Here is a 14,989-nt window from a genome sequence, read left to right as displayed (position 1 = left end):
AGAGCAGACTGTCTGCTGAGGTCACTCAGGTCTTTTAGAGCAAAGGGGCCACTCACGCGGACCTGGTTCAGAGGGCCAGCTCTGTCCAGAGATGCCTCCTGGACCTAGTGGTGGATGAAAGGAAAATGATGGCTAAACTATCATCCTTGATGGAGAGCATGTCTGACCCCATGTGGAGTTTGAAAGAGAGAAACCATAGGTCCTTCCTTCCTGCTGCTGTCAGACTTTAAAACCAGCACTGCTCCCAGTCGCCCACACATACCAAAACTGACAATCATCAATCATTATTTATGTGCAATATCAGTATATACTAAACTGTGCTAAATCTATACTTCCATGTGCAATGACGTGAATTCAGCCATCCAGTCAGTCTTTTTATTACATTTTACTTTTTGTTCTTTATTTATTATATTGCTGTTGCAGAAATTAATCTAGTATGACCTTGTGTCCAAATAAAGGATGAATAGTTATAGCACATGTTTTTGCTCATGCATCGCTCAGGGCACACTGATATGTGACAGGAGAAGCAAACATTTGTTACTTTCCTGTCTGTGTTTGGGAGCAAAGACAACACTTTTTTTAAAGTGCATTTTTTCAGCTGAGCATATGACGTCCACAGCAGCAGGTGGAGTTTTCCTTGAAGTGATAAAATGAATATGATTGTCATAAAATATGATATTATGATACGTAAGGCATTTCTGACTTTGGAAATCATGTGCCTTAGTGAAGGGCATTATTTGGGGTTGTCAACAGTGCATGAGGAAATCTGTGTTTGTCTCCTTCAGCATAACTGACCTGAACTGACTGATGAGTGTCCATACCCCCTGATGGATACTTTAAATTAGGACGTATTGTATTAACTCAATGAATAGTTCCATCTGTTAAAACTTCATAGGAGGAATTAGGTGTTTTTGACTTGGTTCACCCAGAACCGCAATGCATTTATACTTTTACAAAGCACATATTAAAACAAACACAGAAAACAATGATATTAAGTCATTTGGAACAAACAGATAGACAAAGTCAGGAAAAGTTGAAATGATAAGTAAAGCGCCTGTAAAATATGAAAAGAATTATGTGGTAGAATGTGGTAGGATGATTGCTGGGAAATGACAACATGCCTCCTCCCACACACACATTCATGCACACACCAAATATGGACAGCAAATTATTGATTGTGATGTGAATTCCAGTTAGTTATAAAACATTATTGGTGGCTTCTTCGTGCAATAGAAACAATTTCAGTGCATCAGAACCTGCAATTCCAGCTTTCATTTATGCTCTCACTAACCTCTCTGATGCTTGTCAAAACATGTATTAACATAACCTGCTCAGCACATGACACTTGAAAATAATGTGCTGTGAATGAGAACTTTGAGCGCTTAATGGAAAATACACCGCTGAAAATCCTCAGAATACACCTACAGAGTCATAGTACGTCAATAATACATTCATATTTTCTCAGCATATAATAGAAGCATAAACCTGTGAACTCATACAAGGCATTTTTTGGTTTTGTTTTGTTTTTTGTGAGAAGAATAACTGTAGATTTGCTGAAAATCAGGTGACCTGCAGTTTCTGTTGATGATTACAATTCACATCATGCCAGTTATAAAAGAAATGTGCAAAGCGCAGACATGAAATGAGTAAACACTTAATGTTTAACCCATTAGATTAATTTAAGCTTTTTATTAAAATTGTTTTTTGACTTTTTTAGAGAAGGCTGATTGTCTCTGCTGTATTCGAGCTTCTCTTGATCCCAACCAGATTAAGTTGTTTGATAAAGGTTATAATAATTGTATAATATCAATGACCCTCCACTGGATAAAAATGCTAAAAAAGAATTCTCCATGGTTCCCAATACTAAAAACTAAATATGCAGAGATCAAACTGTTGCACTCTCAAGGGTGACACCTGGAACGTACAACATACATTAAATCTCATACATCCTTATACAAGCCTTCTACTTCTACTACTATTTGTGTAGTTTACAGACAACAACCTAGTAGTCTGTTAAAATCCAGGCTTTCCATTCCATGTTTAACAATCCAGGTACTTAACCACGCAGGTTTATTGTCCTTCCAGTTTAAAATAATAAGTCTTAGATATGCAGCCTAATGTCTATAGTTGGTCAGCAGTGACTCCAACATTATTGTCTGGTTTTAGGTCCAGCCACCATGCTGTGGCATAGATAAACTCTGACATGAGAAATGTTACCTCTAAACAGTGTCTTAACAGCTGGACAGTCCCAGAGCAGCATAATAAACATCTGTTGCCACAATTGCCAGCACAAATCTCGGCATCCATCCTGAAAAATCTGACAGGGTTATATTGTAGGAATCCAAATTTTACACATTAGAAGAGCTCAAAGCCAACCCCAAAATTTTGTTCCACTGAGACGCAGTCAAAGATACGTTTAGGTCATGCTAAACCGCTTACGGCACAGTGAGTCTGTGGGTTTCCCATGTACTTATGAAGTCATACATTTACCGTATTTCTTTCAAGAAAAACTGCTTACATTAGCTCATCAGTCATCAGTCACTGCTTCACATCCACTGACAACAGTCTCTGTGGGGTCCAGACAAATCTCATGTTTTCATTGTCACTGTAGTCTTGTGAAATGATCGTGTTGTGTTTGCAAGTATGTTAACAATTGTGTGTGTTTGTGAGAGTGTGAAAATAGCGGTTGTCTCGACTGTCACAAACTAGAACAACCGGGGGGTGGAAACCAAGCAGACTAAAAAAAAAGACTTTTTATAGATGCACTGACATGCTGGCTGCTGCATGAAAACACATACTTACTTTAATACAAAACACAATATCTCAGATATTAGTGATTATATAGCAGTGCTACTCTACTACTTACAGCCCATGGGCTAAATCTGGCCTGCAACAGGATGCCAGATGGCCCGCCATCCATTTTCTAATTCACAATAACAACTAAATTGAGTCACACTGTGGAGTTTTTTGTACTTCTAATGTTAATGTTAATGTTAATGTCATTGCAGCATTTTAGTATGCTTGAGTATTGAGTTTTGTAGAAAAGGAGAGGAGAGAAGCAGAGACATGCTGTGTGTGCAGTGTGTGTGTGTGACTGGGTATATGTGCCTCATAAATATGTCACAGTATGTGTGTGCGTGTGCGTGTGTCTGTGGAGGCGAGGATGGGCAGGCTAGTGTGTCATTTCCTGAGGGAAAATGATAGCAACTGATGTTACCACTTCCTGCAGCATCGTAAGTCAGCTGAAATGAAAAGTTTTGTCTCTCTGTCTGGATCTTCTTCTCGTCTTGTTTGAAACAGACAAGAAATAGGTATGGTCTGTTGTACAAGAACTCAACAAATATTTGACAGAGTGCCGACGGTAACACACACACACACACACACACACACACGCACGCACACACACGCACACACACACACACACACACACACAGGTCATTAGGTCAGCCTGCACCAAAAGAGGGCAACATCATAAACCACAGTTTATTACGCGCTGTGTTATACTGTCCATGTGGTTGAGCAAATATTTCTGGTTCCTGCACCAGAAAAGAAATCAAATGTAAAATAGCATTAAAATAGAACGTTTAAAGATGAGGCGATGAAGAAATACCCCAAAATGTGATGTTTTTTAGTGATGAGAATCTGGTTTTGACTGGCTTTCATTTAATGCTTCTCTCTTACAAAGTAGTGAATGTTGGTTAAGCTTGTGTACCATGAAGAAAAGCGTTGTGGTGTAATATCACAACACCCCTTTGATAAACATCGAGGGCGAGGCACAGCAAGATAGTCTGATGTGAGATGAAATTGTCGACTCTCACTAAACATAACCATCACAAATACCACAAATATTATCAGCAAAGTTCCTCTTATTGCTAAGATTTGATGCTTGAAAACAGCTCAAATTATTGACAAAACCAGCACTCATTACAAATTATACAGATTTCAAGTGTTCATAGGCTTTAACCAGAGCCCTCACCAGAGCCCTCGGCAGGTGCAAATTAATGTTGTACAGACTGTTAAACCTGTTAAACAAAGAAAGCTGTCTTTTACATTCAAATCCAGTTCAATATGTTCAATATATTGTTAGTAGATACAGAGAAATAATTGTAACATTGTGCTGAATAAAATAGAAATCTCAACATATGTTATAGTTCAGCTTTCAAAAATTAAGTTTGAATATTTCATTCAATATAAAAGTGAGATTTTCAATGAAGAGTTGGAGGAGGCAGGTACAGAATATACAAAATATATAACATACAGTATTTATCACTGTATACAGTCAGAGTGGATTTGTTTTCTGTTGACATAAATGAGGGCTGAAATTTAAAGAAATACTAAGGCTCAAGATAATTTCAAGGTACTTTTTACTGCTTTGAAACAATCATATGAACTGAAAGTTAGCAGTTTTGTTGTTGATCCATTTTCATTGCGATCACAAAGTCCTCTCATAACACCACTAAAAGCTAAAGCCCACTAAACAGGCCACAAGCTAATTGAAAATATTGTTTGACTTGACCAACTGAACAAAAGCCAACCTTGGCGCTTATTTGAAGTCTTCTGAGAAAGAAGAAAAGAGACAGAGAAAGACAAATGTACACTCTTATGAATGTCTGTGAGGACAGAGTGCACCAATTCAATCAAACTCTGTGTAATTGTGACTAACTCTGACACCACTTCTCTTAATAGTGAACCATCATCAACACTTCCTTAAAATCATATGCACTTTGCGTCAGATGTTTGCAACATGACTTACCACTTCTTCAGGTCTTCCAAAGAATGTGCTGCCCTCTTCCAGCTTCTTATGAACATCCAGAGTAATCTCTGATTCATCATTGAGTTAAAATGATAGACATACTTAATTTGCCCAAGGCATCGGGACATACCAGGTGTTCCACACTTGAAATGTCTCGACTTGTGTTTACCAGCAGTGTTACGTCACAGAGAGAGAAACACACGGATACAGTATACTCAAACATAAGAGTGGTTGAGGAAGCATCTTGATCTTCTACTAAAGTAAAGATTACAATACTATGGTATAAAAATGCATTAGATGTAAGTCCTGCATTAAACATTTCACTTGCACAGAAGTATTTAAAGCAACATGTACTTAGTATCAAGTAAGTTAGGGGAGACTGCCATATGGCCCTGTTAAGAGTGGTGTTTTTATCACAATTTTAATGTGGTCAAGGGGGAGCTATTTTTAACTACTTCATATGCTGTTTTTGTAGTTTAATCTACAAGCTGATCATATATTTCATTTGCAAATTTTTTTTTTGCAAAGTAACTAATAACTCAAGCTGTCAAATAAATACGCACTTGCAGAGTAAAACAGTGCTATACTCCTAGTACAATACAAAAAATGCAAATATTCAGTTTTTTTTTTTTATTCAAGTACCAGCATGTCAAAACTGTAATTAATCACAGAACTTGAAAAACAAACTTGAACTCAATCAGCCACTTAAAAACATAAGCATGCATGCATACATAAATCTGCAGGGCATGTGGAGGCCCATTAAAAAAACACTAATACACACAATGAAAACAAGGTGCAGACACTTAAGCGGTAATGTGCTGTAGGTATCTCAGGAGATGAGGCTGCTGCAATGGAGTTTGTGGTGTCAATATTTTAACCCTATCAGGGGCAGTGACTCCCAGGCATACTCAAGGGCACCTCAGCAGTGCTCAGGAGGTGACCTAGCACTTCTCCAGCTGCCAGTCCACATATATACTTGGCCTGTACTGGGACTTGAACCTGCGACCCTCCAAGTCCCAAAGTTGATACCATCCCCTCTTTTTTCTGTTTGTTTTTTGTCTCTGACTAGATAAGTGCCCTTTTTGCAAGGCAAAATTGTAAATGTATTTCTTTTTCTAAAGTCATATTTTAGGGTTTCGTTTACGTCATTCATTATAAATTAAAAGCATGTTGTAATGCCCAAAAACTGCCTCTGAGTTCTAATAAATTTGTGCCCCCCCCCCCAGTTTAACTTTCTATGTCATAATCACAAATAGCCCATCCACGTCTCCTTGGCCAGCCTTCATTAATGACAGCCAGCCAGGTAACAAAAAAAAAGAACTTGTCACAGTTGTAAAATTAAGGGGCAACCTCCAGCTCACCAGGTAGAATCTGTGCACCATATGTCAAGTCCTTTGCAGCAGCCTGGGTTTGATTGCGGCCTGTGGCCCTGTGCTGCATGTCATCCTACCCCTCTCCCTCCCACGTTTCATGTCTGTCTAGCTATCCTATCAATAATGGCAAAAATGCCAAAAAATAATTTATACAGTTGTGAAATTCAACCACCATGAATGTAACAAAATAAACATATAAGTAAGTAAAAATTGTATTGCTGCTCTATGTAAATTTTTTTTTTTCATTTTTATTTATTTATTTTTTATTAAATATAAGGGTTTTTCTTAAACTTGAGCCCCTGCCCCCCCAAATTGTCTGTGCACAGCCCTGCTCCTAGGCCTTATATTAGTAATACCAGATAATTGCTTTTCTGTGTGTTATTTAGAGAAGTTGATGCTGTTCATTGATGTTGAATTATTGTATTTCTCTCGTTTCTGTTAAGTCTTGTGAAACTAGAAGACAGCAAAGTTAAGCTGGGTAGAACCACGAAAAAAAGAAAGTTAAAGGGTGATAAACAACCTTCTCTCTCTCTCACACACACACGCACACACAGAGAGTGAGCATAAAATTGCTTTTTTCACATGCACCGAGGGGAGCTGAAACGAACAAATTCAGTTGCACTGAAATCAATTCACGTAAAAAGCAGAAGCTCTCGCAGATTGTATCGTTTTCTTATCTCACTACAAAACGAGCCCGCAGCCAATTAAGACAAATTGTCGCTTCCTGTCGGTCGTTATTATCAGAAAAACAGATTGAATCTCCTGGTATTTCCTCAGTCCAAACGTGTAGTTTCGCAAACTCCGACCTGATATCTGATATTTGAGGCTGCTAAATGCAAAAGTTTCCACGGAGGATGTTCAGCCACTTTGTGCACCAGAAGACTTCAGGAAACAATGACGCACTCAGAGGGCTGAGCTCCTTCAGGGGAGTTTGGCTGTCTGACTTCACAGTTTACACTTCATCTTCAACACGAGCACGAGAAGGCGCATTTTGGGAAGGAGAGCTTTTATAGATTTTTGGTGTTTTCGTTAAAGAAAGACAACGCTGAGGATGAAGCTGTTTCTGTTCCTCGTTATCTCCTGCCTCGCCTTGCATAACGGAAAGGGTGAGTCCATAATTTATGACAAAATACTTATTTACTCTTGTGACGGATTTTACAGACTTCATGTGAACCTTATGTGAACAGGTTGATGTGGAAACAAGTCAACATCCTGACAGCTTAAGCGCTTTCCTCTTAGTAAAACAGCAGTGAGTGATCCAAACTGAGGTCTGGGGGGCCGTCAGGGGTCTTTGATTGACGAGCAAAATTAGGAACTTTGCCACACTTTGGCTCCCTATGTCAGCAGATTGAGGTTACCGTAATTGTCTGTGACTCATATGTCAACGTCAAGTTTCTCTGTCCTCCCCCTGAGCTGATGCGCCAGACAGAAAAACACAACTTTAAAGACTAAAATCATCCTTATGTGTACATTATGTGACGAGGAACAACAGACAACACCTTGAGGTTCTCGTGGGGAAAATATGTGGGAGTCCCTGTCTGAAATGTGTGAGATCAGAAAAGAAAGAGCAAAGGCGTTTCAGTTTCCGAGTGGATTTTCGTTATGGCTTGTTGATCACTGTACTTGTAAGGGGGCTTTTTAGAGTTTCACTATGTCACAGGAAAACTGAGGAAACCCCGATGAATGAAATAATAACAAGCCTATATTATGTTTTCCCTGAGCTGTATTGGACACTTACAATACAAACAAACAAACAAAATAGTATGTAGCTAGTAGCCTATATAGATATTATAAGTAACGGTTGAGTAGTTCTTGTTATTTCTGTTTGTCTATTGTTTATTTTTATGTAGTAGCCAATGCCATGGAGCTTTTTGTGTCCTTATTAAGTCATTATTATTATTATTATTATTATTATCAGTACCAGTAGTAGTAATACTAGTATATACTATGTATTTATTATCCCTTGATATACAGAGTATCACTCTTTCAAAATTTGTTTTTCTATATTGTTTATATGCGAGGTTCTTTTTTAGTTAATTTCCCAAGAAATACATGCTATTAATGCAGGATGTAATTAAACTTAAGAAAAAATCAGATGAAAAGGCCTGCTACTGTTCTTTCTGTCATATTGTATTTTGCCAATTACAAGCCACAAGCATAATTAAAATCAGAAGCCTAATTTAAATTGCATTAGTACAATTAGGGTTAAAAATGAAATTATGAAATGCAACCTCACTGTATTGTAGTTGTCACAAAACATGCATACTTGACATTTAAACTTAAACTTATTCAACAGATTCTCATCACCACTGAGCCTGTTTTTACCTTTTTTAGTGACTGACTGTCGTATCAGCTATGTGTCACGGGAAACCAGCCATCAAAAAACAACCTATGAATTGATACCACTGTCATATAAATGGCTTATATGATGATGGTGGTGATAGATCATCATCTTGAACAGATTTCGTGCAGACTATTAAGGGGGAAAACATTATTTTTAAAATACATCAGTGTTTAAAGTTTTCCAAGAGCCATAAAGCTTTTTTTAAAAAAAGTTTTGAACAATACCAAGAGCCCAATAGTGAAGGCAAACCAGGAAATATGCATTTTGACATATATATTCATAACATCCCCAACATCAACCATCAAACAATCAAGATCCTAGATGGTTAACATGAATTTTATTTTACTTGAACTTTATCTTACAAAGACAGCTCATGTTATAAAGTTATATTGACTCCTGCAGCAAGAAAACACGTGAGAGCTATCAGCTAATTTCTTTACACTGGATATTTGTGGAAAAGAACTGTTAAGCAAAAGATAAGCTCCATGATCAGTTTGCTGCAGAATGATTATGTTACTTCCTATTTTACACATTACTGAAGAGAATAAACAGTGCTGAAGCTCATTAAGCCAACTGTCCCCTCACCATGTTGCAGAATAATGTTGTAATTTTTTGAAACACTCCAAACGTGGAACTAGTAAACCCTAATTGTCACACTGAACTGATCCAGATGAGCAACCAGATGTTGCCCAAGAGCAGTGTGACTGAAGTGAAATGTTGCAAAAAATATTGCATGAGAAAAAAATATATCTCTATCTCTCTCTCTTTTTTTAGGAGCACCAAGAACTGCTGTGTATAAGTTTTGTGAAATGTAACCCAGAAGGTGACAAGGCCAACTGTATCACTCAAAAAACTCCAGAAATGGCATGGACTCCAGACCTCCCAGCCAAACTGCTTGCTTCAACTGCACAGTATCTGTAAGTATTCATGTGTGTGTGCAACAAGTGTGTGTGTGGGCAGTGAGTTCACACAATGTTAAAATGAGTCTGGAAAAACAAAACAATATTGTTGTCAAATGAATGCAGACTTTCAATATGGAAATACTATGCTGCATTGAGTCTGTCACTTGGTTATGACATTTCCAGCAAAAAAAAAACCCTCTGTGTGTGCATCTATCTTTGTGTGTATTCATGTTGTGTGTGTGTGTGTGTGTGTGTGTGTGTGTGTGTGTGTGTGTGTGTTTAAGTGTGAGGTAGGTGGCCAAGAAAAGCCAAAATAGAAGACAACGTGGAGGGATAAGAAAGCCAAAGGCTGACAGAGAGAAGGCAGCAGGAGGTTAGGGCAGCAGAAAGACAGGCTTAAAGAGTTTATGGTCTATTTCATATTGTCACAGAGGACAGATGTAGGAGAGGAGTACACATAATTTAAAGCAGTAGTCTTTGTCAGCTTTGTTTCACTTTTCCAATACTTTTTAAGAGGAGAAATGTTGTTGTTTTCTCTGCACGGAAAGGTTATTTTCCCAACAGACTATTTTAAGAAAGATTATGGTAAGCACACGCCATGAAAGAGTGTAAAGCAGAAAAATGAAAAACCTTATTGTTTCTAATGCACATTAAAGAGCAAAAAGTATAATGCAAAATTACATTTGGTCATGAATATCAACTAAATTTAAATACATTTCCTCTAATGCTGGTGTGTGTTTGTTTGTGTTGAACGGGCTGTTAAATTAATGACTCTTAAGCTCTTGATTGACTTTTAAGAGTTTTAGCTGACTATCACAATAATCAATCTGAACATTTTTTTTTTATTATGCACAGTGTGTCTTATAGGTCATCTGCTACAGGTCTTCTACTGCCTTTGGCCTCTGTTCTTTCATCCAACCAACTTCTTCACAGTTTCAATTATTGATTTAAAAACAAAACAACAAAACAATCAAATTCTTCTGGGAGTAGTAAATTGTGAATTAATCATGCTTTGAATAGTTTCTCAAAGGAATTCAACCCATCCTTTTATTTACACCCTCTCCAGATTGTTCCATGTAATTTAACCTGAACTTCAAAACGGTGACCCTCTGAAATTAATGAGCCATTAAACAAGTGCATGTGTGTGTCTGTAAGTATTTGTGTGAGTGTGTGTGTGTGTGTGTGTGTGTGTTTAGCACATGACTTCTGAGAAAGTCTGTATCACAGTCTTGGTTTGAATGTTCAGTTTCCTCTTTTAGGGTTCTTCTTAATAACCAACTCTGATCTTATCAGTTTATGACCTTATATTTTAAAAACAGGAAACCTTTTCAGAAATAAATACCACAAATCATACTTCAACTACCAGCTTCAGACCATCTACAGTGTTGCTAAAACCAGTTAGTGTGTTTTGATTAAATGCCCAGACACCTGCATTAAAATGACAGACACCTTACAAGAATTCCACAGAAAAATGAAATTTAACATGTCATAGAGCACTGCTTCATATCACATTTTCTAAAGCATATTTTCTAGATCAGTTTTGTACAAAGAGACACAGAAAAGACAATTGCTTTAGCATCAATTCGCCAAAGCAAATAGTACACTTTACTCTTCTGAGCCTCTACCATCACATGTTGTTACCAGGTGTGATCAACAAAATGCTTTAAAGTCCAACTGAAAATAAGATGATTTGGTTGTTGAGCTTTTACATTTCAGGGCAGACTTAAAGAAAAAGAGAGGCAAAGCGTGAAGATGACTGAAGGAAAGGGTGGTTGTAGACAGAGCGAATGTAAGTGCAAAGCTTTTATAATGGAGGCTATTTTCAAGGACTGTTTTTGTTGTTAGTCAGAGTCTTATCTGGCCTCCTATATCATCTCAGCTTGCGTAAAGCAGCAAGGGCTGAGGCAGCAGCCCTCCCTTTTGCTGCTCACCCTAACAGGAAGTCAGAAGGAAGTGTTGAAAGGAAGTGGGCTGTGACGCCTGGTGGGCTGCTACTTCTGGTCTATTGTTTTGTGACTGCGTATATGCCTCAGTAGTCTGATACCCATGTGTGAAAAGTACCAGATTAAAAGAGATCCCTTTTTTTTTTCCTTCACTTTGACTTATTTAAACAATTCTTGAAAGGAGGTCTGTCTACAAAACAGCATATGATTAATAATTTAGTCAGTTTAAGTCAGGTTAAGTTAATGCTGCTTCTACATGAGAGGCTAGCTGTCCAAACAGAGTAAAGGTGACAGAAACAATCAGGGTTAGATGTGAGAAAAGACATGAGCATGAGGAGTAGGGCTTGTGGCAATGCGAATTAACTGCTCTGCTCAAGGAGAATGGAAATCTGAGAAAATTGACATAATTATAGATGCAAAAATAATAGATGCACCCTCTCTGGTTGTTTCTGGAGAAGGTGTACAGCAGCAGTTGAGAGAAGCTTTGAGCTCTCTCAATATATTCAAATAGAGAAAATTTACAACAGAGTGGATAGTGGATGTCCAGAAAAAATATATTAATAATTATTAAAAATATATATCTAGATTAGTGTTACAAAAATGATCATATATATATTTTTAGTGTTTGGCAAATTTGGAGGGTCACTTTCTTGTTTGTTTTTTACTTTCCTTTTTTTCTTGATTATTTTCAGGTAATTTTTTTGTAATTTATTTTGACTAATTTCTTACTCATTTTTGGGTTTATCACTTTCTACCTATGTTTTTTTTTTTTTTAAGAAACCCAACCAATTTGCCAAGGTTTCAAATGGTTAAAGCCCCCATTCACTTAAAAATGTGTTGTTGTTACTGTTACTATGCAGAATGTTATATATGCAGTAGGACTGCAACTAATAATTATTCACTTGATTAATCACTTTGTCTAAAAATTTCAGTGTTATGTCATAAAAGTTAAATCACTGAAATAAAAAATATTTGCATAGATGGTTATTAAATGAAAGAAAATGAGTAAATGTGCTCTTAAGATTTGCTTTTTTTCTTTTTATGGAGAAAAAACGTCACAGACAAATTGCTTGTTTCTTTTAATATGTCTGCTAGGGATCTTAAAAGCTGAAATCCAGAACGCTTGATGAGTTCAAGTTTAGGATGAGTGTCTAATGTTTCTGTGTGAAGTTGTGTTACTCTGTTGCTGTTTACTATGCAGTGATAAGATCACTGGGGATGAGGTAACATGAACATTTTGTTATTTCCTGATAAAGCTGCATAGCCTTCTTAAACAGACAGCTATGACCTGCCAAACTCCAGCAACATCTTTCAATGTCTGACTCTCTTTCTGTTTCCAGAGAGGCAGAGCCTGAGGAGGGAGAGAGTCCGCCCAGGGAGGAGGAAGTAGATGAGGTGGAGGAGGAAGAGGGTGAGAGTCCACTATGGGAGGAGGAAGGTGATGAGATGGAAGAGGAGGAAACGCCACTCACAAGTGCAGGGTGGAAGTCACCTGTGGAGACTGAGGAGAGTTCTGGAGGTTATGAAGGCTCTGCAGCTGAGGGTGAGACCGGCTCCGGCGAGTCAGACATGAAGTTATACAATGGTAATTTTTTTCGAAAGACGGTCCAGAGTTGCATGACTTCAACAGTTTTTAAGGTTATCCTTCTTTCTGCATCATGTCTGATCTGATCTGATTTGTTTTTCTGATTATAGATGGGAAGCAGAGCGGCATGAGTCTGAGGAGATTGTTCCCCAGCAAGTCTCTGGTTGGTGAGGCGAAACCAGCAGAACAGGAGCTGAGAGAAGACCTCCTCCTGCAGCTGTAGGAGTACACTCACCCCGTCTAAGACACATGCACAAGGCTCACATCTGTTTCATTTCAACCTTGTCAAATAAAACAGTAAAACAAATATTGCACCTCCCCCTGGTGGTGTAAAACATGGTTTCTCAGAGATTGACAAAGGCCAGATATATTTTATATTCTCAGTGCTTTTGGTGGGGGTTACTCTTTTCAGGGGCAAATAAACCGTAAACAATGTAAAAAGTAGCTGCCAAAGTAAACAAATGGTCTGCATAAATGAGACTTATACACACTTAAGTTTAAGGTGGCAGTGGGCCCTATCTATGCTTTCTTGTGAAAAAGATATGTAAGTTGGACTGCTTTTTTACTATAAAATTTGAAATATGCTTTCAAATAATTGTATAATCTGTGCAATAAGATGACGCCTCTGTCCTTGTATTGCTCACTCTCTATAGCTGTGGTTCCAGCCTTAAAAAAATAGCAATGAGGTGTGCATGCCTTTAACACACATTAAAACAAAGACTTATTTATATTATTTGATCCCTTTGTCTCAAATGTTTTGACACTTTACACTTACCAAATAGAGATATGCAACAATATTTGGGAACCTCTGGTCTGCAAAGTTGAACAAGAGAACCTTGCAAACCCCTCAGGAATGGATTCATGCGATCTTAACCACTGTGAGCTTCAACATTATATCAAAATATGTATTGTGCACATGCATGCATTTCAACATGCTCTGCGCTGCCTAATTTGCATTTGGAATACAATAAAAGGTTTAAAACAGCGGTATTCAGTAGATTTTATCCGTCCTGTTAAGTGTTCATTATATTTTTGCAATCGGCTGGGTAGTTTACAAATCTTACATTTGGGTGAAAAGGGTTTTAATGAGTTAGATGTTTCCTGTTCCAGCCTTATACTCACTGAAGAAATGAGAGATGCTTTTTGGATGATTTATGTCTGTGTCATTTCCTAGGAAAAAAAGGCTGATTTTTATTGATTTATTTAGCATTAACATTTAAATTAAATTGACTTTATAAATTGACTCTTTTAAAGACAGAAATAGAATATATGTATAAAGCTTTACTTATCATAAATGCTTTGACTTTGGAGTGTGCTTCATACAACATGTTATTGCTTCGTATTTTTTCTTTTTTTTTTTTTAAAAAAAAAGAGGAATTGATAACAACAACATTGAGGACAACAGCAACACAAAGCCAACAAAACTGAACTACAACATGTATTTTCTGAGTAAACAATAGGCCTACAATTAAAGCACCAAACAGAATAGTTTGTGGAAAGCTATTTTCAAGCATGACCACATGATGCAAACCACTATTTAAAGTTTCAGTTTAATTCCAATTGATTTATGTACAATATGGGTCAAGGAATATTAATGAGGGAATTAAATTCTTCAGTTCAAAGAGAAAAGATAAAAAAAAAAAAAATAGGCAGAGATTTCGAGAATTTCTGCTGGGGAATAAAAGAAAACAATTTTGCTGTTTGCTGGAATATGGTAACAACAAATAATATCCCTAACGTTGTGTGTGCCCTGTTTTTTCTTTCTTTCTTTTTTTGCTTGTTGTTAGTTTTTTTTTCATTCTTTATTACACAACAAGGTGTAACCATAAAAAAACCCTGTTTAGCATATAGCCTTCCAATAAAACAATAACAAAAGGCCAGGGGGTATCCCATTAAACAAAATGTGCTATTGTAAGAAATGCATGTGAAGTGTCTTGATAACTTTTTTGTGATTAGAATCAGTGAGAACTTTCATATAATCTTACATATCATTCAGAGAAGCGACAATATTAGAATATTAAAATCCTGACCAAAATTGCCAAAACAAAACTGTTTTGTCTTCTATTCTTGGATAATTGAGGAAAACACC

General features: G+C 37.2%; 1 protein-coding gene across 1 annotated transcript; it reads left to right on the top strand.

Annotated features, from left to right (window-relative positions):
- The first annotated feature begins 7,074 nt into the window (after positions 1–7,074).
- On the top strand, positions 7,075–13,884 carry srgn (serglycin). The gene is given in 5 exon segments (XM_042500285.1): positions 7,075–7,232; positions 9,245–9,270; positions 9,272–9,387; positions 12,656–12,900; positions 13,011–13,884. Coding segments are annotated over 5 exon segments (555 nt in total). The 5' UTR covers positions 7,075–7,177; the 3' UTR covers positions 13,124–13,884.
- The last annotated feature ends 1,105 nt before the right edge of the window (positions 13,885–14,989 follow it).

This window comes from Plectropomus leopardus, chromosome 1 (assembly GCF_008729295.1).
Source record: "Plectropomus leopardus isolate mb chromosome 1, YSFRI_Pleo_2.0, whole genome shotgun sequence".
Taxonomy (NCBI): Eukaryota; Metazoa; Chordata; class Actinopteri; order Perciformes; family Serranidae; genus Plectropomus; species Plectropomus leopardus.
The sequence above is the reverse complement of the archived record's forward strand: the minus strand, read 5'-3'. Positions and strand labels throughout refer to the sequence as shown.